The sequence below is a fragment of the Hyaena hyaena genome, unplaced genomic scaffold, assembly GCF_003009895.1.
Source record: "Hyaena hyaena isolate Hyena2069 unplaced genomic scaffold, ASM300989v1 scaffold_252, whole genome shotgun sequence".
NCBI classification, from domain to species: domain Eukaryota; kingdom Metazoa; phylum Chordata; class Mammalia; order Carnivora; family Hyaenidae; genus Hyaena; species Hyaena hyaena.
Window position 1 is genome coordinate 2,070,794 of NW_024080884.1, and position 25,323 is coordinate 2,096,116.

At 50.8% G+C, this 25,323-nt stretch overlaps 1 protein-coding gene across 4 annotated transcripts in view; it reads left to right on the forward strand.

The window, feature by feature from the left end:
• The window catches only part of STX3 (syntaxin 3), a 41,700-nt gene that overhangs the window by 14,692 nt on the left and 1,685 nt on the right, over positions 1-25,323 (forward strand). For 2 of the 4 annotated variants that reach the window (XM_039245028.1, XM_039245026.1), the window contains exons 2-10: positions 2,339-2,422; positions 13,765-13,864; positions 15,573-15,647; positions 16,910-16,977; positions 18,845-18,953; positions 20,003-20,076; positions 20,244-20,378; positions 22,038-22,148; positions 23,631-23,744. In XM_039245028.1, the coding sequence (XP_039100959.1) occupies positions 2,339-2,422; positions 13,765-13,864; positions 15,573-15,647; positions 16,910-16,977; positions 18,845-18,953; positions 20,003-20,076; positions 20,244-20,378; positions 22,038-22,148; positions 23,631-23,714 (840 nt within the window). In that variant the 3' untranslated portion in view covers positions 23,715-23,744. The remainder of the gene's footprint in view (positions 1-2,338; positions 2,423-13,764; positions 13,865-15,572; positions 15,648-16,909; positions 16,978-18,844; positions 18,954-20,002; positions 20,077-20,243; positions 20,379-22,037; positions 22,149-23,630; positions 23,745-25,323) is intronic. The other 2 variants (XM_039245024.1, XM_039245025.1) reach the window with 1 other exon arrangement.

Below are 25,323 nucleotides of genomic sequence, written 5' to 3' on the forward strand. Positions count from 1 at the left end.
GAGTAGATAAGGCAGCCCTGACCCTCCAGGGGTTTATAGCCAGTAGGGAAAGATTGATAAGTAAAGGAATAATTAACAGTAGGCTGTGTTGGATGCTATGGAAGTTCTGCACAAAATGCATTGGGAGCTTTTTAAAAAAATTTTTAAAGTTTTATTTATTTTTGAGAGAGAGAGAGAGAGAGAGAGAGAGAGGGACAAAGCATGAGCAGGGGAGAGTCAGAGAGAGGAGGAGACACAGAATTTGAAGCAGGTTCCAGGCTCTGAGCTGTCAGTACAGAGCCCAACATGGGGCTCGAACCCATGGACCACAAGATTATCACCTGAGCCAGACAGAATCAGACATCCAAACAACTGGGCCACCCAGGCGCTCCGCTTAGGGAGGTTTTAAATTTTACACGAGGAGTACGTGTCAGGAAAGGCAGATAGAGAAGATGGTTTGAGATCGAATTTAAAAATTTTTTTATTTTTAATTTTTAGAGAGGGGGAAGGGGCAGAGAGAGAAACAGAGAGAGAGAGAGAGAGAGAGAAAGGAAGGAAGGAAGGAAAGAAGGAAGGAAGGAAGGAAAGAAGGAAGGAAGGAAGAATCCTGAGCACACCCAGTGCAGAGCCCTACATGGAGCTCAATCCCACGATCCTGGGACTATGACCTGAGCCAAAATCGAAAGTCAGAGACCCAACCGACTGAGCCACCCAGGCGTCCCCGAGATTGAATTTTAAAGGCTAAGTAAAAATTTTCCAGCTAGACAAATGCATTTCAGGAAGAAGTCCTTGTGTGACCGTTCAGCAAATGAAAGATCGTATGTCCAGGAAAGGTGAGGAGTTCCAAGTGCCTGGTCCAGAGAGTGTATCACAGAGAGGAGGAACGTGGGCAGGGAACAGTGGTCTCTGTGTGCTCTGTTGGGCATTGGGACTTTCAGTCCCAGGAGCACAGAAGGAATAACTTTTTAGGAAGAGGATTTTGGGGGCTGTGGCACTGCCCTCAAATTCACCTCCTTTGAATGTGGCTGTTAAGCTTGGGGTTGCTGAAGGTTCCATACATGCCAGAGAATGAGATGATGGCAGTGCCAGTCAAAACAGGTGCCCCAGATGTCTGGAGAGTCCCAGATTTTAGTGGGAATTCCCAGTAATACTATCATCTATTGAAAGTTGGGGGGCTGGTGGCGGGTAAAGAAGAGAGGTCGCTGGTGGCTTTCATTGCCCGGGGAGTTATGTTTGTTTGAGAATGCTGCATCTACTGCAGCTTGTGAAGAAGCAGGTGTAGGGGCTTTACCCCTCCCCACCTTGACTGCCAAGAACAGTTCTCCTTCTGTGGTTAGAAATGGTCAGCATGCAGTGCAGCGATGAGGGGAATGTAGACACGGCTCAGGCCCTGGGTGCTGGGTGGGAATGGAAGCGCTTCCTTTAGATAGCCATTCTGTGATTTTGTAGAGGAAGTGTAATGAGATCAGAAGGCTGGGGTCCCCAGGGGGGGGTTGCTGGGTTGCTGGGGGCTGAGGGGAAAGCTTCCTGTTTCCTTATAAACATGAGCTCTGACAGGGAATGACACACAGCGCTGTTTTTTTGTTTTGTTTCGTTTTGTTTTTTTTTGGGTTTTTTTTTTTTTTTGCAGTAGGTGGTTAATGAAAACAGAAAAAGTCTTGGCTCCTACCCTGAAGATTGGAAGTGAGTGCTTTGGAGGAATTGAGGCTACAAACTGTTCTGATAGAAATCTCTGGTTGGGTGGATCAAACTTTTGAACATTGTGAAGAGGGGGTTAGGAACATGGGGTCCAAATCCAAAAGACAGGCTACAATCTGCCTGTCTCCACGTTTTTGCTGTGTGACTTTGGCCAAGTTGTTCAACCTGTCTGTTTTAGGTTTTCCAACTGGAATGCGGTGTAATAATGTCACCAGTACCACTACCCCCCATCCCACCTCCAACAACAACAATAACAACAACACCTAGCATTTACTGAGTACTTGCAGTCTGCTGGGCACTGTGCAAACATGTTGTAACTTTCTTGTCTCATTTCTCTAACCACCCCCTGAAGTAGGTAGTGCGTGTCAGCATTTTACAGGCAGGGAAACCTGGCACACTGAGGTTAGTGGAGTACCCATCCCTCCCTCCCTTCCCCCACCCCCTGCCAGATGTCAGCAAGCGGTGCAGCTAGGGTTTAAATACAGACAGTGCGATGGAGTTGGAGATATCGCAGGGCTGTTCTGAGTTTTAAAGGAGATTACGTATGTATAATGTGCAATGTAGATGTAGCTCCTGGTGGTTAAATATGGATGTAGCTTCCAGTACTGTTCACTCTTTCTTGTGTTTTTAGCCTCAGCCTGTTTCTTTTTGTCTCTCACAGAAGCAGCTGACACAGGATGATGATGCTGACGAGGTCGAGGTTGCCATTGACAACACGGCTTTCATGGATGAGTTCTTTTCTGAGGTAGGCGACCTTCCTGTGCTTTTTTTCTGAACGTGCATGAGGAAACACAGCTTCCTGTGTAAAGAATAAAACTCGGCTCTTTGGGGGGTAGCTGAGGAAAGCGGGTCTTTTCCTGGGGTGAGGCGGCCAGACCAAGACGTTACTGGGAGATTCTTTTCTATACTTAAGTGGGCTGGTTTGGGTTTTTAATCTTCTTGAGAAAGTCAGCAGAAGGTAAATGATATGTAATTAAGGAGATACTTTTAAAGCCTGATGCTGCATGGCAACATTTTAACAGTATCTTTTCTTGCCTACGTTACATAATTTCAGTACTGAATCAACCATGGGGTCACAGCCATGAGTGAAAAAAATACATCTTTAAGTTTGTGATTCAGATAGATCAGATTTGTTGTTTCCAAAAATTCAGGCCCTTTGACTTAATTCTAGTGAAAACTGAGAAACTGAGAAACCACCAGTTTATTTCTTTTCAAGTTCAACAGGCTTGAAAAATGGGTTGCCCCCATCTACAAATTCACATAATCTTTGATCTCGAAGGTCCTTGTAGGGAGATACTATGGCTGATGGTGAGAGGTGGGGTTCATATCTCTGTCCTGCTTCCGACCAGCTGTTGATCTTGCAAATGTTCCTTCACATGCTTGGTTTCCTCATCTGCACGTTGGGAGGGATAATGTAATCCGCTCTAGGGTTATTGTGAGGATTAAATGGAATAATGTTTGTAAGGCATTCACTGTAGCATCTGACATGTATGTGCCTGGTGAATGATACCCCAGAACAGAACACAAGCATGGAAAGTTCAGTCATGCAAGTTTCTGCCATCACCCTGTGGTTTCTTTATTTAGGCTTTTTATTTTTTTGGAAAGAATATGAGAGGCGCCATATTGTTTCTGCACGAGGAATGTCTCTAGATGGTGGATGTGGAAACTAACTCTCTATTTCACGGGGCCTGGCGGTTCAGGACGGTTCCTCTGGTGGACTAGGTAGCCGGTGTAGGAGCGGACCGGAGATGTGTTGGCCTGATTGGGAAGGTTGGCTGTGAACCCTCCACAGTTCCCCATGCTCGCCATGGGTGGGTCTGTCCTTTTGGCCAAGAAGCGAGACCAAAGAGAACTGAGATTTGTGAGGCCAGTGCTGTTCCAGGCATGGGTTGTGGAAGGAGAATGTCTTCTCAGTGGTGGGGAGGACTTCAGGCATTGTTTGATGCCTTTGTCGCTTGCTCATCTGATCTTGCGTTTGTTAGCCAGATACACTAAGGAACTTCCTCCCTAAGATGAGACAGAGTCACCAGTAACAGTGTTCTGACTCTTCTCTGACCCAGTAGGAGGGTCCCTGAAGGGCTGTATCCCCTGTTACCTGGGAAGATGCTGTGCCACCATGACATGGCCTCAGTTCATCCTCATGCATTTAATGGTGGTTGACTTTGGTTAAGTCACTTAACCCAGCGGGGACTCTAATTATTGCTCTGCAAATTGGGAATGTTAGTACTTACCTTTCGGGGTTGTTGTGAGGATAACATGAGGCTCACACATCTGAAAAGTGGTTTTTTTTTTTTTTTTGAATGTTTATTTTGAGAGAGAGAGAACATGCATGATGGGGAGGGCCGAGGGAGAGAGAATCTCAAGCAGGCTCTCTGCACCCATGAACTGTGAGATCATGATGTGAGCCAAAATCCCAGATATGCCTGGAAAGCATTCTTTAAACAGAAGAGTGCTGGCTACATAGTTATTTTTGGAGCCTTAATAAGACCTCAAGGGCTGTTTGGTTTTGGTTTTTGTTTTGCTTCTTTGTCAGATGCTTTTCTGTCATTTAGGGGGGGAAAATCTGAAACTCTCTCATGTTTGGGGTGGAGAAGAGCACTGCACGGTGGGGTGGAAGGAGCATCATCTTTGCAATGGAACTCCTCGTCTGCTACTAACTGTGATCTCGGGCACATTCCTGGACTCCCCTCAGTCTCCGTGAACTTAGCCGTGAAATGGGGAGCCGCACCTTCAGCTCACAGATTTGCTGGGGAGTAAAGGAGAGGGCACTCAGAAGTGCTCAGTGTCGGCTTAGGTAAATGTTACTGCCCTGCTTTCCATCTGACGCAGCCCCAGAAGGGTAGTGTCGCAGTGGGGCAGAGACGTGAGAGGCCACAGAAAGAGGCCACACAGGCTCTGGGCGCCCACGGATCCTGGTCATGATCTCAGCTCTGCCTTTACCAGCAGTATAACTTTGGAAAAGTCGTGTCACTCCTCTGAACCCCAGCTCCCTCTATGACAGGAATAGCAGTGTTACCTGCTGGGTGTTACAAAGATAAATCCAGAAAGTACACGGATGTACCTAGCGCAGCGCCTGATATCTAATAAGTATGTCTCCAGTCAGCGTTAGCTGTCATCACCATTCTGTTCCCGATGTGTTAGGGAATGGGGTCCGGAAATAGCCTTGAAAGTGGGATGGGGGGGTTTTGGGGACGTGAGGGGGGCTCTCCCTGCATGCGGTTGGGGAGCACACCGAGGGCGTCCTATGGGACGTGGCTAAATAGGTGGCTTGGGAAGGCAGTCTTGCGTGAAGCCTGCTGTTTGGACTTGTTCCAGCAAGTGGGTCCCCGGCGGCTGTTTGTTGAGGACTGATTGTGTGAATCACAACCCGGTCAGAGAGGAGTGTGCAAGGGGCAGCTGAAGTCATGGGACCTGGGTGTTTTCAAAATGTGCGCTTGTGCTGTTTAGACCCGAATGGCTTTTCCAGCTTCGTGGCTGTTACAGGAAGGAGTTGACCCTTGGGTTTTCAGGCCTTGGATGATTAAGCCAGGGGTCTAGTAAATAATAAACCTCAGGTTATTGTCTAATTTGTGGTCACCTGGATTTTCTTTTGCTCCATTTGCTCAGTTGGAAGAGAGGACAAATTTTCCGAGGCAGAAATGTGAGGGGCTTATTCTTTGTATTTATTCATGCATTTATCACAATACACAAGCACTTACTGCCTTCCTCACAAGCGTGTGCAGTGCTGGGGCGAACAGCATTCTGTGTGACGGGGTCCTTTGCCCTCTGCTGTCTCTTTATCTGGCGAGGATGACAGAAATGTTTGGAAAGTCATGATCATAGCAGTGTCAGCAAGGTCCTTTGGGAGCACAGAAGGGGAAGCGTTAAATTCTGCCTGGAGGAGGGGGGAGAGGTAAGGTGAGGGAGGCCTCAGTGGTTCCTACCTGGACCTGCTTCTCAGAATCACTCGGGGAGCCTCTCACACGTCCGCATGCCTAGTTCAGAGGGCCTGCAGGGGCTTAGACTTTTGGGTTTTGTGGAAGTCCGTGCAGATGATTCTTTTGCTCCTACGGTTATGAAACACTGCAGGGTGACAGGGGAGCCTTTGACGGTGTTAAGTAAGGAAATGTTGGAATCAGAGTGTATTTTAGGAAAGTCATTCTGTTGGTAGCTCGTGGAGGGCGGGAAAGGCCAGAAATGGAAAGACTAGCCAGTTGGCCGGTGCAGTGGCCGGGGGACGGAAGATGAGAGTTCTGACCCAGACCCGGGGTCCTGGCAGCCGCAGGGCGTATCATCCAGGGATGCTTTTGAGTGTCTGTGGCTTAAGCGATAAAGGTGGGCAATCATTTCAACTATGCAGAAGTCTGCAGTTAGCGTGGTGCGGTGGGTCGGAGGTGGTGGGGGTCTGGGTCAGCATCTCGGTGAGCCTCTTGACTTTTCCCTTGGCATTGGGACTGGGGTCTGTTCTGATGACCAATTGCTGTCTGACAGTTCACCCCAGCCTTGAGGGCTGTAAGACAACCAGTGTGTAGCGCTGACAGATTCTAGGCCTTCGGGCACAGGGCACAGTGGAGGCGGGTGAGTTTTGCTGTGCAGTTTCTGGGGACTTAGCTGGGAAGACTTGAACAGCTGGATGCTGGAACCTTACAGAGAGTTCTTTATTCAAGCGTCTGGTGACTCAAGGGAAAGCTCCATAGAGACCTTCAGTTGGAGCACCTAGGCCTGACCTGTTTCTGTGGCTTGGGCTTCTTAGCGTGGCCAGCCCAGGATCATTGGGCTGTCACATGGAGGCTCAAGGCTCTCACGCAGTATTCTTGCTGTGGAAGTCACGTGGGACGTCACTTCTGTACTCTGATGTCGAGCCAGACACAAGTCTGCCAGGTTCAAGAGAGCGGTCCTCTCGGTGGGAGGACCATTAAAGAATTTGAGCCACGTTTTGAAATTTCCAGAGCCACAGCTCCAGATGCCACCAGCATCGCAAGAAGTACGAAAGGGGAAAGCCGGAGACGTCCCCGAATCCTTTTGTCAGGCAGGAAGGCTACCCAGCTGCTCTAAGCTGACTTCCCCTTGTGGCCCATTGACCAACAACAGATCACATGGTCACGGCCACTCCTAGTTGGCAGGGACACCAGGAAAGTGAGGACTTCGCAAAGGGACAGGGTTGCCAGGGTTGCCAGAGACCGGATCATGATTCATAGCCTGGGGCTGGCAACATTGCTGCCCAAGCAAAATCAGAGTTCTGTTAATTCCGAAAGGGCGGGGTGGGGGATGGCTATTTGGTGCATCAAAGTCCTGTCATCGATGGTGTATGAGATGCCAGAAGGCTTCAGTGAGCAAATAAAAGTGAAAGATGCTTTATAGTCTTTTCCTCCCTTGGGGATTTAAAATGCCCATTTACTTATTAAAGGCTCTGAGAAGTCCTGTAATAAAGAAACTTGCTTACCTTATTCACCTCTACATGGATTTTTTTTTCACAAAACCCTTTCTTTTTTTTTTTAAATGTTTTTTATTTATTTCTAGGAGAGAGAGAGAGAGAGAGAGAGACAGCATGAGCAGGGGAGGGTCAGAGAGAGAGGGAGTCACAGACTAAAATAGGCTCCAGGCTCTGAGCTGGCAGTCAGCACAGAGCCCGACGCAGGGCTTGAACCCACAAACCGTGAGATCATGACCTAAGCGAAAGTCGGACGCTTAACCGACTAAGCCACCGAGGCGCCCCTCACAAAACCCTTTCTGACACATAACAACTATTAGCAAAGATGAATGATTACATTTCATAATGTAATTTTTTCTATTATAAAATTTTTGGGTTTTTTTAGGGGGAGGGTGTTTTAAAAAAAAATCTGTGAGACTAGTTTGTAGTCGTATATGAAGCCTGCTTGTCTCCTGAAGTTAACTTGTATTCATTTATTTACTCATTCAACAACCTTACAGCCAGTGGTGCCCATGCATGGCCAGCGATGGCTGTGAAGTAGTGCAAGCGGAAAGAGACATGGTCCCAGCCCTTGAGAAGTCGCAGAGTCAGGGCTGGGACGGGTGAGAGTGGAGGGCGTGTGTGCAAAGTCCCCTGGGCCGGGGGCGGGGGGGGGGGGGGGGGGGGGGCAGTGCCTGCTTAGTGGAACTGGGAGGGGAGGAGCCGTGAAAGCAGACTCCTTTCAGCATAGACTTGCTTTTTATTAGAACGAAGAGCCTCTCAAAGCGAATGTAACATGGAAACGGAGGCATCAAGTCAAACCTGACAAATTAAGTGCTGTCTCGTTCCTTCTTCAGGTGGAGGATTTGGGTGAGTAGGTGAGCTGGTCTGTTCCGCGTGTCCGGGCTCCTTCTGTAGCCTGCACGAAGCTCTTGTCAGTCCTGTGCCCGTTTGCTCTCAGGCCCGTCACCTGCCCTGCCTGTGCTCTGCTCGGTACCGCAGGGAACTCTGTCCCCACGTTCCCTTGCCAGCCGGCTTTGGTGTGTTTGACGTAGGGGACACGCTGGCAGAAGACTAGGAGGCGGGAAGAGACCTGGTTTCCCTTGCAGACAAGTCTCCTCCGCAGCCTCAACTTTGGCTGGGTCGACCCTGCCTCCGTGGGGCCTGTTCTGCTGGGCCTGTTCTCCACTGCGGTGCGGCTCTGGTCACAGGGGCCCTGGGCCTGGGCTCTTGGTGATTTCCAGAGTGCCTCACCAGCCTCTGTTTGGCTTCTCGGCCCTTCCATCCCCGTGGAGAGAATTCCCCGCGTTCTCTTATTTCGGCTAAAATAACTAGATGGATTGTTGTTTTCCCGACCAAATTTTGAGTGATGCAAAGCCCAAATGCACTTAAGGGATTTGAGATTATTGTCTGGGAATACTTGTTTCTCGCTGGTCAGTGCGACTCTGAGATCGTTCATTTCTTTTCATTCATGAACGGGAGGGGATGTTCCACTGGTGCGTCACGAGTCTCCATAAAACCCCCGATCACTTGCCTCGTGTTGCCCGGACTGCAAGCTCTCTGCCCCTTCTTGTCGGCGTGCGTTCGTTTTCCAGAGCAAAGAAGCAAACATCGAGGACGTGGCTGGGAACTTGTAACCCAGGGACCGTTCGGGATTGTGTTAGTTGCGAGGAACAGTCAAGGTGTTCGAATTATGAAAAGGAGGAGTCATTTATTTGGCCCTTACAGTCCCTTTACTTTGTCACCTTAATGGGGCAGCCACTGCCACTGGCTACTTAGGTTCAGAAGGAAGAGGCCATCCATGCCTTGAAAATAACTCCCTCCTTTTACTTAGACAGCGATGAGTAGTAAAATGCGGTAATCATCGTTGGTTCCCCGAGGCAACACCCCGCGTGAAGAGTAGTTGACTAGCTGGCCTACCTGATCTCCCTGGGTGGCTGTGACAGCATCACGGGGCGTTAGCGTTGGGGATTGCAGTGGGGCTTACACGGGACATGCTTGTGAAAGCACCGCAGAGCACCTGGCCCGTAGTGAGCACAGCAATTGCTGGCTCTTCCAGGACCTCTCATGATCATCATACTTAGCGAGCACATACTTTATGTTAAGTGCTTGCCATGTATTATCTCCTGTCATCCCCACAAAAAACTCTGTGTCTTTCTTTTTCTTTGGAAGTGCAGGTCTTCCTCCAGGGTGACTTTCTGGGTATTTCCTGGTGGCAGCTACATGCAATTAATTTTCTTTTGTGCATTTGCCAGAGAATCACGGGAGAAGGGAGGAACTTACTCTGAAATCTAGGTTCCTAACCCTAGGAAGTGGGAAATATGATAATCTTCAGTTTCACAGATATGGGAACCAAGACTGGGGGTGTGTGGGGGTGAGCAGGTTTCTTGTTCAAGGTCCTAAAACTGCTGGGAGGTGGAGCTGAAACTTGACCTTGGCCTGTTTGATTCTAACATTTTTTTTTCTTTTTTTTTTCCTTTCCTTTCCTTTCCTTCCTTCCTTCCTTCCTTCCTTCCTTCCTTCCTTCCTTCCTTCCTTCCTTCCTTCCTTCCTTCCTTTCTCTTTCTTTTTTTAAATTCGTGTGTGTGTGTGAGAGAGAGAGGGAGAGACAAGAGCATGAGTCGGGGAGGGGCAAAGAGAGAGGGAGAGGGAATCCCAAGCAGGCTCTGCACTGTCAGTACAGAGCCTGACACGGGGCTTAATCCCATGAACAGAGACATCATGACCTGAGCTGAAATCAAGAATCAGACAATTAACTGACTGAGCCCCTCCAGGTACCCTGATGATAACATTTTCTGAGCTATACTGATGGCCACATTACTGACAAATCATTGAAAAACATTTTAAAATGTAACATGCGGGGCGCCTGGGTGGCTTAGTCGGTTAAGCGTCCGACTTTCGCTTAGGTCATGATCTCGCGGTTCGTGGGTTCGAGCCCTGCGTCGGGCTCTGTGCTGATTGCCAGCTCAGAGCCTGGAGCCTGTTTCAGAGTCTGTGACTCCCTCTCTCTCTGACCCTCCCCTGCTCACGCTGTCTCTCTCTCTCTCTCTCCTAGAAATAAATAAAACATTAAAAAAATTTTTTTAAAATGTAACATGCAATAAACAGGCATTGAGGAGGTACTGGCTGCAAATTTAGCATGATAAAACACCACAGCTTTCTGGTTGGTTCCCTCACTCAGCAACGTTTCTTGGGCACTCTCAGTGTATATCACTGTCTTGTAGGGAGCCTTGGTTAGAGAGATCCCAGGGAAAGGCAGCTGAGTCAGTCTCACAAGACAGGAGTGGACCACAGACATTAACCCGACACAGGATTGGCACACGGGGATTTGGGAGTGAAGATAGAGGAGCCTCCCATCGGTGATTCTTGTGCCTTTATACCTCGTTCAGGAGACTGGGTTCCGTGTCCAACAGAAGCCCGGTTTTACAATACGTCCTTTTCTGCAATACGTCCTTGAGGGAGTTCCTGTCCTATTTGCTCCATATTTCAGGCACAAAAAGGAGCTAGTGGTGGTGACCTCACACATTTGCTGTTGAAGGAACTTGTTTCTGACACACGTATTTGTTAAATCAACTTGGTTCTTGTATAAGGCAATGTCAGGATATTTAAAACAACTCCAAACAAACAAAAACAGCCCTTGAACTTTTAGAGTCATAAAAGATTTCACACTAGGTTCCCCCCCCCACACCCCCGCCACGATTCTTCAGTTATCTGGCAAAGGCGTGGGAAAATGAATTGCATGCAGCTGCCGCCGTGAAATACGCAGAAAGTCACCTTGGAGGAAGACCAGCGCTTCCAAGGAAAAACAAAGACACGGAGTTCAGAAAAAGAAGAAAGTTTCGTGATTGGCCAGTTGCCCATCCTGAAGTCCTAGATGGTGCTGTGATTATTTGGTGCATTGCCTAAGTTACTAGAGTGCTAAATCAGAGTCCCTGAAATGTCCCAGGTGGTGGGGTCTAGGAGGACTGAGGAAGACAGGAGCCGGCTGCACTGGGTGGAGGAAGGAGGAGGTGGGAGCGGGTGACTGTGCTCCCCGGGCTGGGAGGCCCCACAGGCAGGTTGGGGACGGAGCTCTCACGCGTACGGTTGGATAGGCCATCCACCGCCCGGTCTCCAGACGTCTGGAGAGACTCTGAACTTGAGGCCCGGCACCTAACAGCTTCCTATGTTGTGTTTCTACCATTGACCAAAATTCAGGTCAGGATGCTCCTTCACCTTATAAAATAATATTCTAGAATGTATTTTCTAAGACATCTAATTCAGTGAACATGCAAAATCCAAGGCCTTATGGCACATTAAAATGTGTTAAGCCCTTTTTATTTTTTTTACTTTATTTTGTTTTTAAATGTTTTTTATTTATTTTTGACAGAGAGAGCACAAGTAGAGGAGGGTGCAGAATGAGAGAGAGAGAGAGACATAGAATCGGAAGCAGGCTCCAGGCTCCACGCTGTCAGCACAGAACCTGACGCAGGGCTCAAACCCATGAACTGCGAGATTATGACCTGAGCCGAAGTCGGATGCTTAGCCGACTGGGCCCCTATTAAACCTTTTTTAAAGTGGTTTGTGCATGTAATCTTAGCGAGCCTTTTTTCTCAGTCCTGTTGGATGTGGTGGAATTCCTTTGGCAAGACAGTCACGAGATGGAAATGGGGACATGGTTTGATGAACATGGTTTTGATGTGAGAGATGAAGGGAAGGGTAAGGTGGTGATTTCTGGGTTCACCCAAGGGCCTGATTCGGAGGTGGTTATACCTCTGCAGCCCGTCAGCATTCTCAGGTGCTATCATTGGCCCTTTGTGGAGCTGGGCAGGTCTGGGATTCTGCTAAAAGTGGAAGGATGGAGAAGTCAAAAGATCAAGTCTTAGATGTAATGCAGAGAGCATCCCAGGTGGAGTCCGGAGTGCTCTGGCATCTAAACATCCATGTTTGCACGCCGACCCAACCATCACCTGTGACCTATGACCTCTTTCACCTTCACGCTCTTTGTGGGAATAATGGTCCTCTGCATCCCCACGGATGCTTAGCCAGCTGTTAAAATGCTTCCCAGATGTGTGGGTAGCTACTTGGGTTTGGATTTATACCCTGATGATACGATTACACTGACATTTTATTCTACATCTTTTTTGTTTTTTAAATGTTTATTTACTTTTGAGAGAGAGATAGAGAGAGAGAGAGGTGGGGAGGGACAGAGAGAGAGAAGAAGACTGAATCTGAAACAGGCTCCAGGCTCTGAGCTGTCAGCACAGAATCCCACGTGGGGCTCAAGCCAATGGACCGCGATGTCATGACCTGAGCTGAAATAAGATGCTCAACTGACTGAGCTGCCCAGGCGCCCCTTATTCTGCATCTTTATTTTTTTTTTTTATTTTTATTTTTTTTAATATTTTTATTTTATTTCTAGGATAGAGAGAGACAGCGTGAACAGGGGAGGGTCAGAGAGAGAGGGAGACACAGACTCTGAAACAGGCTCCAGGCTCCGAGCTGGCAGTCAGCACAGAGCCCGACGCGGGGCTCAAACCCACGAACCGCGAGATCATGACCTAAGCGAAAGTCGGACGCCCAACCGACTAAGCCACCCAGGCGCCCCATTCTGCATCTTTAAACAAGCGATTCCACTCTCAAATGTGGTTCGTCAAGACCCATATATTTGTAGAGGGGCAGAGTCCCCGGCTCCGTTGGCGAAAAGTGCTGATTTGTGGGTGAGAGAACTCTCACTTTTATTTTTCCCATTTTCTGTTTAATCTGGAGAACAGTGACCAGGATTTCAAAAAATGAGTGAATCATTTGCCAGAGGAAAGACGTTCTAGACAGTGCTCGCCGAGCTGTATCTTATGTTATTTCAGATGTTTGGATCCTACCGGATGGTATTTTACAAGGGTTGTTTGGTAACTGCCGCAGTGTCCCCTGTCCTTACCTTCTGGAAGCGCAGTGGTTAGACCTGGTGGGGGTGGACGGAGGAGGTGTCTCTGGGGCTCGCGCCTCTGCTGGGGTGGCACTTGGCCATGTGGTCTGGCGAGCATCTTGCGGACCTGCGCTCTCCGGGGATGAAGCGCCACTGGAAACATCTTTGGCGCACCCCGTGCATGACCGGGAACCTCAGACGTGTGCGGAAGTGGTCTGTGGCTGAGGGTCTGGAGGCTGATCGCCTGAGGAAGCAGCTAGTGAGAGGCATCCCTGCAGATCGCACGTGCTGGTGGCGCCCGTGGCTTAGGAGGTGGCCGTGGCGAGTCTCTTTCTCCCTCTCCGTCTCTGCTTCACTCTCTACATCCGGTCTCTCCCGTTCACTGCTTTTCTTTCCTTCTCCCCTCTCCCTCTCCACCGCCCTCCCTGTCTGGTGCTGGGGGCAGCTGAAGGGTCTGCCTGCCCCAAGTGGGGTATGTGTTGGGCCTTAACCTCCGACTTGTCTTCATGGGTTTTCCTGGCTCATCTGGACTCTGGCCTGCAGCCTCCCATCCCAGGTGGGCCGGTGCGCTCCTCTCTGGGAGCGAGGCCTGTGGGCCTTCAGTGACTGCTCTGGATGTCAGTTTACCCGGCCACGCCAGGCACCCTCACCGCCAGCAGAAGCCGTTCTTGTCCTCACGTTGCCCCACCAGCCCCGGAGGTGGGCAGCTTTCCCCAGGGACCTCTGCTGAGCTTTCCTCTCCGTCCTGGCTCCGTTCTTCCTCTCCCGACAAAGGCCATTGTCTTTCTGATTCTAGATCGAGGAGACTCGGCTCAACATCGACAAGATCTCAGAGCACGTGGAGGAGGCAAAGAAACTCTACAGCATCATCCTGTCCGCACCGATTCCTGAGCCAAGTAAGCGTTTACTTGGAGCTGAGCTGCCCGGCGACGGCCCTTGGTGTTGGGGCTGAGCCAGCCCTGTTTTCCTGGGAGCGACGGGAGGGCCCGCCCCACACTGCACTGCGCACACGTAGTGTCCTCTTTCCTGAAGGGCCATAGCCGGCTTTTCAGGACCTGAATCCTTGTGGCCAAACGCTCCTCTCCCTCCCGTCCAGTCCCTCTTGTGACCTGCGGTGACGGTTCCTGCTTCTCAGGTCCCTCATCTCCATCCAATGGCTGTACCTTTGCAGGTGCTGTTTCCCAGCACCCTCCCAAATCCTGCCAGATCAAGGTCGTCATTTTTCCCTGAGGTGTTCCAGAATGGGTCAGGCTCCTCTCAGTCCCTCCCTGAGAGTCCCATCTGTTACCGCCAGCCCGGGAAACTTTTTCACATTTTTCGAGTAGGATTCAGGGCTATATTTTAGGTACCTTAAGGACAAGGAACGAGCCAGATGCTCTGTCATTTCGCTCTGAACTGTCCAGTGGCTCCCTGGTGCCTGAAGGTTAAAGCCAGAACGTTTCAGCGGAGCACAGGGGACTAGTCCTGGCCACATGCCTGCCCTCCTCCACACTCTTTTCCTGCTACCCTCCCCGTGTCACCCACACTTCAGCCAGACTCCACTCTGGCTGTTCCCGACATGGTTCTTGTGTCCGCATGTCTTTTATATTATCGTCCCTTCTCCTGGAGAGTCCTCTCTTCATCCCCTTTTCTTCCTGTTTAATGCTTCCTCCTTGGTGAAGACTCGATCTTACTGTCGTCTGCCTTTAGAAGCCTTTCCAGATCCCTCCGGACACTGTTAGCGGCTCTTCACCAACGCCCTGTGCACACCCTGACCAGGACCTACACCTTATTCCACACTGCGCATTAGAACTGCCGATTTATTTGTCCCTTGTCCCCCAGTAGACCCTGAACCCCTTGAAGGCAGGATCTGTATCTTCTCTGTGATGTGTGGGTGTCTAGCTCAGTTCTAAGCTTGCAGCAGGTACCAAAGGATTTTTTTTTTAATGCTTATTTATTTTTGAGAGAGAATATGAGCAGGGGAGGGACTCCCAAGCTGACTCCGCACTGTCAGTGCAGAGCCTGATGTGGGGCTCAAACTCACAAACCATGAGATCATGACCTGAGCCGAAGTCAGATACTTAACTGAGTCACCCAGGCGCCCCTAGGATGGTTTTTGAATGAATAGTCATGGCTCATACTTACTTTGCTCCATTCGCCCTAGAATAGTATTGTGTACGTAGTAGGTATGCCATGAATATTTGTCTGAATCTAAATGGATGAACCTTGGTTGAAATCCCTTTTCCTCGGAAGTTCCATGAAACCCTCTCCTACCTTTGAGCTGAAGCTGTCATTGTAAACCAGATGACTTACTCAAAAAGGAAGCTCATAGTTTTGTGTAGGCCAGAGAATTACTTGGGGAAGCTTGTTAAAAAGAGATTGTAGCGCTTCAGCCCTGGGTGTTTTAATTCCGTAGGTCTGGGACGGAGTGCCTGGAAAATGCCCTTTAAATAAGCCGTCTTTTTTAAGACGTGGTTCCAGGGAGTGATGTCTGGGGAACACCTCACAACACACGGTGCTCTGGGCGATGGGTACCTGAGGAAGCTCCCCTCTCCTACGTTGCCCGGTACAGCTCACAAAGCAGTGTGTCTTTCTGACTGATTCTCTTGGCCTTTGTTTACCCAGAAACCAAGGACGACCTAGAGCAGCTCACGACCGAGATCAAGAAAAGAGCCAACAACGTCCGGAACAAACTGAAGAGTAAGAAGGGGACAAAGGGAACAAGCCAGCCCCCACCGCCGCCCCTCTCTTCTCTGCTCCTGGGCCTGGCTCTTCTGGGCCCAGACACGTCCGGATGATACGCCCATCCCACCTTAGCCTGCAGTTTGGGCACTGCCCCAGAAAGTCTGCCTGTCCCAGAACCAGGGCCATAGGGGAGAGAGCAGAACCGATGTATGCTTCCGGCGCCGAGTGGCCATGAAACTCAGTGCTTTCACTTTGTCCCTTGACTTTTACTGGTCCCACTTCCCCAGCCCCTATGTACGTGTAAATGGTAATGAGAGAAGCTCTCTAGATGCAGAACATCTTGTTCTTTTTTTTTTTTTTTAATGCTTTATTTATTTTTGAGAGAGAGAGACACAGAGTGCGAGTTGGGGAGGGGCAGAGAGACAGGGAGACACAGAATCTGAAGCAGGCTCCAGGCTCCGAGCTGTCAACACAGACCTGGGGGAGGAGGGGGGGGGGGGGGGGAGCTCAGACCCAGATCTCTGAGATCATGACCTGAGCTGAACTCAGACACTCAACCGACTGAGCCACCCAGGCGCCCCAGAACATCTTATTCTTCAGGCTACAGACATTTCTTGGGGGGCCAGGTCTACTGCCCTCCTACCCCTTATTCATTGAGGTGGCATCATAGACGGAGTTCCCCAGGGTCCCTAAAGCTCTGTTTGTTCAAGTCGTATTTGTCCCCCCTGGTTGGTTTGGGAATGCAGATGTTAGTCAGAGGGTGGAGGCAGCATTTATCATTTCTTCCCCCGCAACAAATCACACACCTGCTCTCGCGGGTGGAGGTGGAGGTCATTTGGGGCGGCCTCCAGGAGCCAGGAGAGTGTGTGGAGCACTGTGTACGTTCTCATTCGCTAGGTGCTTTGAGAGAGGCACTGTCCTTGCACCAGTCTGCGGACCAGGGAACAGGAACCCTAAGCGAGGGGACGTGGCCGCCTCAGAGTCATGCAGCTCGTGGGTGGAGGGGCGGGGCGTTGAGCCTGGGTCTCCTGGTGACGGGGACTCTTGCTGAGAGCCGTGTGCCAAGATAGAGTCAGAGGAGAGCAGCACAGGGAAGGGTGCGCAGTGCAAGGCCCGGAGTCACCTGTGAGCTGACGGCCGAGATCGCAGCCGCCTCTTGTGCCTCTCGGTGGGGTGTGAGGAGGTGCATGGTGGGGGGGGGTGGGCATGCCCAGAGCGGGATGCTTCCTGGGGGAGAGGGTGACGTGCTGCTGGCATGGCCCTGCTCTGCCCTGCAGGTATGGAGAGGCACATAGAGGAGGACGAGGTGCGGTCGTCAGCAGACCTTCGGATCCGGAAATCCCAGGTGAGACCTTCCCTTGCCTGATGCTCGTCTTGTCCAGTCTTATGTTTTTTGTTCTTAGCTGTGGAGTTTATTTTTTATTTTATTTTATTTTGTTTTATTTTTTTATTTTATTTTATCCTATTTTATTTTAGTTTTTTTTCTATTCTACTCTACTTTTTATTTTACTTTATTTTATTCTATTTTATTTATTTTCTATTCTATTCTACTCTACTTTTTACTTTATTTTATCCTTTTTTATTTTATTTTGTTTTTTTCATTCTACTCTACTTTTTACTTTTACTCTATTTTATTATCCTATTCTACTCTACTTTTTACTTTATTTTATTTTGTTTTGTTTTCTTAAATGTTTATTTTTGAGGGGGTGGGAAGCAAGAGAGAATCCCAAGCAGGCTCCAAGCTGTCAGCACAGAGCCTGATGCAGGGCTTGAACCCACGAACCGGGAGATCATGACCTGGGCTGAAGTCAGATGCTCAACTGGCTGAGCCACCCAGGCTCTCATCTATTTTTGTTTGTTTGTTTAAGTATAATTCTTATTGGGACTCATTTTGGAGAACTGGTGGGGGAGAGCTGCGCAGGCTGTAGCAGGGGAGGGGCCGGAAGGAACACCCTCTGCTTCTCTAAGGAGGCCCCAAAGGACTTCCCACGACCTGCCCCCCTCCCCCCCGCCCCCCGCCGGCGCCGCTTCAGATTTAGTGCGCCTCCTGTTTTACAGGAGAGGAAACTGAGGTCTTCTCTGTAAAGATTGTCGGCCATTAGTTGTCCTGTGTGGACTGAGGCTCTTTGGTGGCCGTGGGAGACATGGTCCTTGTCCTTAGAGAACAGGCAGGACGTTCGGTTGGCCCAAGGAAGCGATCACATAGGACCCAGCAGGAGAGCAGTGTGAGAACACAATGAAATAAAGGCACGGTGCTCTCAGCATCCTCAGAGCTTGGGAAGAATTGGGGGTGGCCAGAGGAGGGGAGTGGCCCCATGGACAGGCTCGGGGGGCAGGAGTGAGGGGTGTGCTCATATCAGTAGTGGTGGTGAAGGGGTGGGTGGGGAGGAGGGGCTGGCATGGAGAGACCAGCCTGTCTGCTGGATGCAGGAGAGCAGCTGTGGAGTTTTGACGGGATGGAGCGCTGTGGTCCAGAGTCCTAGGGAGCCTGGGTACATGATCCGGTGGCCTGTGTGCACTTCCTGCAGCTTGCCCTCTGTTAGGAGGCAGTCCGGGGCCTCCTGAAAGCTGGGCCAGAGTGGGGAAGGGGCGAGAGACAGGTGGGTTTCTCACTGGGCTTTTGCAGGGATTCTGGTCTGAACGTGCGTGCGGGTAGTGTGGGTTTGAGAAGGGCACGCACACTGGTGACTTTATACAGGAGAAGCCAGTAGGCCTTGATGCAGAGAGTTGGTCAAGGAATAAAAATCACGGAAAAGATCTGAATGCAGACACACGGGGCTGTGGAGCGAGTGCGTTGAGCAGTAAGTAGGAGACGTTAGGGAGGTCAGGTTGGGTAAGAACTCAAGGATTTGGGCAGGTGCCGGAGGCAGGAAGGGGGTCTGGCAGCTTGAGAAAGCAAGCCAGGGGCGGTGCCGGGAACATAAGGCAGGTGGTGTGGATGCAGGGCTCTCCGGGGCCCGATGAGTATCACGTGAGGTCAGCACGGCAGGTAAACGGATGCCGAGCACATGGCTTGGAAAGATCAGCGGACTCGCCTGATGGTGCGAAGTGGGGAAAGCGCAAAGTTGAGCCTCGTACCTGCTCCTTTGATTCCGAGTTCGGTGCTGCCCCCCGACTGGGCCACGCGGGGCTGGGCGTGAGGGCTCTGCCGCCACGCAGGCTCCCCGACCTTCAGCTCCTGGGGCTCACGGCACTTGGCACGGTTCCCACAGCACTCCGTCCTGTCCCGGAAGTTCGTGGAAGTGATGACCAAATACAACGAGGCTCAGGTGGACTTCCGTGAACGCAGCAAAGGGCGAATCCAGCGGCAGCTCGAAATCAGTACGTGTTTGACGTTGGGCGTGTGTCCCTTCGCCTTTCCCTGCCACCTGGCTGTCCATCCTAAGTCGGGAGAGCCCGGGTAGTGAGCGGCAGCGCCTCTGCCAGTGGGTGTGCCTGTATTTTGTGCTCAGACCCAGGAGAGGCGTTGGGGCACCCGCCTGCCTGGTGCAGAGTCATGGGTGGCAAGGTGGCATGGTGCTTGTCAGGCTTGGGTCTTCTGGCCCCTGTGGGTGCCAGCATTTCCTCACACAGAGTCTCCTAGGGACTCACAACATCTTTTTGTTGTCTCTCCCTTTCTCTCTTTTTTAATGTTTATTTGAGAGAGAGCGCGAGCACAAGTGGAGGAGGGGGCAGAGAGAGAGGGAGAAAGAATACGGAGCAGGCTCTGTGCTGCCAGCGCAGAGCCTGACGTGGGGCTTGAACCCACCAACTGTGAGATGATGACCTGAGCCGAAATCAGGAGTCGGACACTTAACCGACCGAGCCACCAAGGCACCACCCCTTTTAGTTGTCTCTTTGGCAGCAAAGACCATTTATGGGATCAGACTGTGGTGCTGGGTGCTGCGAGGCAGAGACCGATTCCGACAGCCGGGCGGTCGGGGACTCCGGGCGCTGCAGGGTGCCACCGGCTCTACGTGGAGGAAGGGTGTGGAGCAGGAAGGGGTCTGAGGAAAGCATGGGTGTTTAGCAGTGATGGCAGGTTGTCCTGCCCGGGAAGAGGGAGCCCTTGGGTACAGCCGTGCGGGGTTAGGTGGAGGAGGGAGGGCTGGCGGCCAGGGACTGGCTCCTGGGAGCCAGCGGGCGGTCAGCTTTGTGAGCGAGGAAGGGCTGTGGTCAGTTGTGTGCTTCAGGAAGGTGACGGCCCCTATTGCTAAGGCTGCACTGGATTAGGAGAGAGATCGGAAGTAAGAGGAGGCAGGGGCTCCCTGGGGGTGCGTGGTGAAGGCCACGGTCTTTAGAGCGAAGTCACCGTGTTCCTGGTTTTCAGGGAACTTCTGCCGTGTGGGCTCTGGTCTTCTGTTTGACGCTCTGCCTCTTCTGTTCTACAGCCGGCAAAAAGACCACAGATGAGGAGCTGGAGGAGATGTTGGAGAGTGGGAACCCTGCCATCTTCACTTCTGGGGTGAGTGTCCGGGACCTGGGGTGCACGCCCCTCTTGAGGGGGGCTGTTGTGGGGCTCTGTGCGGTTGGCGAGGGCAGGGCTGAAGGTGCAGGAGATCGTGAGGCGGTGCGGGGGGGGCCTCTGGCCGGGGCCCTGGCTGACGGGTGCCTTCGTGTGGCCTGTTGCAGATCATTGACTCTCAGATTTCCAAGCAAGCCCTCAGCGAGATCGAGGGGCGGCACAAGGACATCGTGAGGCTGGAGAGCAGCATCAAGGAGCTTCATGACATGTTTATGGACATCGCCATGCTGGTGGAGAATCAGGTAACCGGGCAGCAGGCACCCCCGTGGGGAGAGGGAGGGAAGCCCAGGCGCTCCTGAGAAGGGGGGACCAGAACGCTGGGCGAGGTGCCGCAGGGGAGTCCTCGGGAGTTCGCGTGACCGAGTCACAGAATCCCAGTGTCCCCGGCCAGGAACGCCCTCCCGTGTGCCCGTCGGCCCCGTCACTCTTGCTGCTCCTTTGGCCTCACGGTCACTTATACCTACCGTGGGCTTTGCATCGGACCAGCCTCAGCACCTCCCGTTTCCCTTCTCACTGGAGGTGTGGGCTCTCGGTGAGGGTGCCTCAGAACAGCCTCCTGGTGCGAACTATTTCACGGGTGACACCGAAGATACGATCATTCCGCCACTTCACAGTGAAAACATAGCTTTACCCCAGAGGGTGTAATTTTTGCCCATTGTTGTGTCTGCTTTTGTATGTTTTTTTCCCCCCAAATTTTGGCACTTTTTGCTAAGGAACAAGAGCAGATAAGGAAATGGATGGAGCAACAGTAGAATAATGTTCATAAGAAGACTTGGAACGCGCATGGTTTGAGGGCTTACTCTGGCCCTGGGTGTACTTGCTCAGGGCTGCCAGCCTGTCACCTGCGTGTGGCGCTCTTCCACGTATGGTCAGGGGCTTGCTTGCCGGTCCTGGCGACGCCGCCAGATACGCCTCGGTGTCCAGGTGTGCCGCCATTACCGTGAACTTCCAGCTGCCCTACTGCCTGGAAGGGATTGAGAACCACATCCTTTGTGGGAGGGCTGCAAGCCCTAGCTGGAGCCCGGGTGCTGCTTGGCTGGTCTTTAAAGGCCGGTCCCTGCCTGGGGCCCAGCTGCCTTTCTTTCCTCTGCCCCCTTCCGGCCTCTGAGACCATTCCTTAAGTGCGTCCCTTCCCGCTCTTCTTTTTTCTTCCCTCGCGGCCTTGCTGAGGAATTGGTTTGAGAGTCAAGTGATGGTAAGTGCCTTTCTGTGCTTACAGAGTGCCGTAAAGCAACGGGTTGGGTTGGGGAAGGTCTAGGTAGGTGAGGGGTGTTCCCGTCCTAAGATGCCCGGAATTAATCGGAGTCACCAAACTTCCCTGTCAGGAAGTAACAGCTGGGAGATGGTTGTCATTCAGAGACCGCTGTCCCTCAGTAGCCACAGAGATAGAACATGTAACCGGAGAGCTCAGGTAAACCCAGTGTCTGTCACGTAAGGGGCCTGGGAGTATCTCTTGGAGAAAGTAGACATTCCCAGTCTGAGAGATTTCCTGAGCAACTATCTTGTGCCAGCACTGTTCCGCAGCAGTAGTCGGCAAACTTGCCTCAGGTCAAAGGAACTTGGTACAGGCCTCCATGACCACGAAGAGGCAAGCATCCCAGTTATGCCCCAAAATACTCTTCTTTTGGTTCCTCTCCTCACATGCTCAATTAAAAACAAAGTGGCGGGGGTGGGATCTGTGAGATACGTAGTTACCAGACATCTAGACTCTGTGCTCCAGGTGCCCCGCAGAGAGTGTTGCCTGAATGAGTGGCCACCACTGAGGACCGGAGATTCATAGGTATTCCTGTGGGAAATGTGAACGTGTGCCCCACAGGTTTCTGGATGCTTCCCTTCCCCACGTGAGCTAGGACTGTCCTGGGGTGTGTTCGCCGGGTGTGACTCATGTCCATTCTTCGCAGGGAGAGATGCTAGATAACATAGAGCTGAATGTCATGCACACAGTGGACCATGTGGAGAAGGCACGGGAAGAAACTAAAAGAGCCGTGAAGTACCAGGGTCAGGCCCGGAAGGTGAGACTCTCCCGCTGCCTTCAGAGAAGAAAGTCCATTCTGCTTGCGGTCTCTCGCTCTTTCTCTCTTCTCTGTCCCTGTCTCTGTTTCTGCTGCCACCACCTCTTGCATCCGGGGAAAGGGAGCCATGATTGACCGTATCGAGAACAACATGGACCAGTCCGTGGGCTTTGTGGAACGGGCCGTGGCAGATACCAAAAAGGCTGTCAAGTATCAGAGTGAAGCTCGGAGGGTGAGCGCCTCAGTCCCCACCAGTCTGGCTTCTCCTCTCTCTGGTCCTCCGCACCCACACCTGTGTCCTTGAGCCCGAGCCTTCCCTTTCTGTCCTGGCCTCCTCCCAACACTTATGTCAGCCTCTCCCTGAGGGTAGCTGCCCTTCCTCTCCCGGTGATCCTTGCATGGATCTGGCTCACGTACTCTCTGCCCAAGAACCCGTACTAGGAGGCAGTTCTGTAGGGTGGACGCATTCCCCGGGTGTGGCTGCTACACTCTTGGACAGAACTCCTGGTCCTTTCGGATGCTACGCTTGACTTCTCTGTTCTTCGGAAACCTGTTTGCTCTTTCCCACCAATCTCCACCCACCCACCCCCTTTTTTTCTGCCACGAACCCAGTGCTGTGCTGATCACCATGTAACGTTACCGCTTCTCTCACGGAGCACCTATTATTTTCTACTTATATGTGAAACGGCTGAGGGTCAGAGGTTAAGTAATTGGCTTTGGGCCACCTAGTAACTACAGGAGTGGGATTCAAATTCAGATTCCATTCAGGCTGTTCCCACCACATCAGCCCGTTTCTCCCTCTTCCTGCGGCCCTGTTGCTTGAGGACTTCTCAGCTTCTCTGCTCATTGGGGTAGCCATCTCTCGTGGCTTGTGCTCTGTAGGCTGTTCTTTCCTCTTTCTCCTGGGCTCTGACACTTTGGGTCTTCAGTTCTTCGATTTCCTTCCAACTTTACCTATCGCTTGTGCAGGGATTCAGGGAGCTGGGGAGTTATTTCACATGATGAATCCAGGCTTGGCTTACAACGGGACTGTCATTGTACTTTCTGATCCCCAGTCACTGGATCGGGTCTGATGGGCGGGCATGTGCTTTAGGGGAAAGTCGGATGGAAGTTTGGAATTAGGACTATCCAAAAACATACACTCCTTGAAAAGGAAAAACTGGTCACATCCTACCTTGGCCAACAGCTGCTTGGAGACCCTGGGACAGTTGTTTTTTTCCTCATCTGTGCTCATGTGCAAGACTGCTGTGGAGCTGAGAGCCCAGAGGAGCTCCCTATTTCCACCTGCTGCCCTTGACAACCAGGAAGTAATTTCAGAAATGTAAAATATCCTAATAGAAGATCTTATGTAGAGATGTAGGCTTCTCACTTGGCTTGATAAGATGCTTTCAACGGAGAGGTGAGACGGGCCGGGTTTTGGATGAATTACTGTTTTTGGTTGTTTGTAATAATGCTCTGTTTTGTTTCTCTCATCCTCTCCAGAAATTGATAATTATCATTGTGGTAGTAGTTGTGTTGCTGGGCATTTTAGCGTTGATTATTGGACTTTCCGTTGGGCTGAAATAACAGTGGCCTGAGTGGCTGCTGCACTGAAATGTAAGTAACTGGAAGGTTCTCGGGGACTCTGGATTAACTCTTGAGAAAGTGGCCTGGGATTCACATGGCTCCGCTTCCCCCTTGTGGCTGTCCTTGGACACACTGAGCTCTCTCAGAATTCCCAGAGCCTGTGCATTCTTCCGTCTCCTTAAAATTCTATTCTGGGAAAGTTCTCTTCTGGGTGGGCTTCTGTTGGTTTCTCTCCTGTGGACTCTGTCCCAGCTCTTTGTCTCACCACCTGTCCTGGCACATCCGAGCACCATGTTTTCACTCCCTTTGCTCACAAGCATGTTCCTAACTGGATGCAGTCTGTGTTGGATCTGGGGCTCATCTTCTGAATTCTTGCTGACTTTTGTGGATGTTGGGCTTTGCTTTCCATACCCTTTTCAATGTAAACAGAGCCTTGGATTGGGGTTTGGGTCAGGGCGGTTTGTCTGGCTGACCAGTCGGATCTTGAAGGATATAGCGGTCAACATTTCTGAGTGTTGAGTTGTGCCAGACCATGTGTTGAACACCTTATGCACCTGTCCTTGAATCCACACAACACCCTCCTGACGTAGGGACTGTGTGTTACCCATATTTTACGGAAGAGGACACTCCGCCTTAAAGAGATGTTAAGTGACAGGGCCACTCGTGAATACACAGCTGATGAGGGGCCCGGGGGAGCTCTCTACTACATCTGAGCTTCCTTTGTAAAACCAGGTAGCCATTCATCATCATCTGCTGAGTCCAGAGAACCTTGGAGAATAGTGAGTCTAAAGTCTAGGCTCTTAATTTCTTTAAATTCTGATGAAAAGAATAGAGCTGGCCACTGAACCAGGCCCTCATGCCCATAGGGGCAGCATGACAAGAATGACCTCGTTATTGGGACTGTTAACAATTTTGTGACTTTTTAAATACTTTTCTGAGTGAAATATAGGATATATTGTTTGTTTGTTTGTTTTTAAATCAATAAGAAAAGGTGAACAGAACTTTCAGTGTTATTATTCATAACCTTCTGGCAGGTCAACACTCAGACGTGTTTCGCATAGCTCAGACTTTATTATCTCTGGTCTTAGAGCCAGTTAAAATATCGTATGCCTCACTCCGCATTACTAAAATCTCTTCGTAAATCTGATTTTCAACACAAGATTGTGAATATACCCTCAGTTATTATTGCCCCAAAGTTAGAGGTTTGTTATTCCTGTTTAACTACAGCTAACAGTATGACTAGCCTCTATTTCTCTCATTTCTGTTTTCTCTTTGATGAATTCAGAGAAGTTGGGTTGCTGAGGTACTAGATGCCAATGTCTTCTAACACCTGACACATACCTCCCTGTTAACACCCAGAGCTGATCGTCTCCTGTGGTTTTGCTTCAGTGGGTCCCTGCTTCCTTTCTCTTCCTCCCATGTGACCACAGGGTCTCGAAGACAAATGATTATAGCACTAAATGTCAACTTCGTCTTGAGAATGTAAATGAGTCCGTTTTTAAAATGAGGAGACCAATTAATGTATTGTGTCCAGTTGACTTATCTGGTCTCCGGGATGCTGTGTTGCTAAGCAGTGTCGGGTTGCTTACTGTAGTGTGTCCCATGAAGT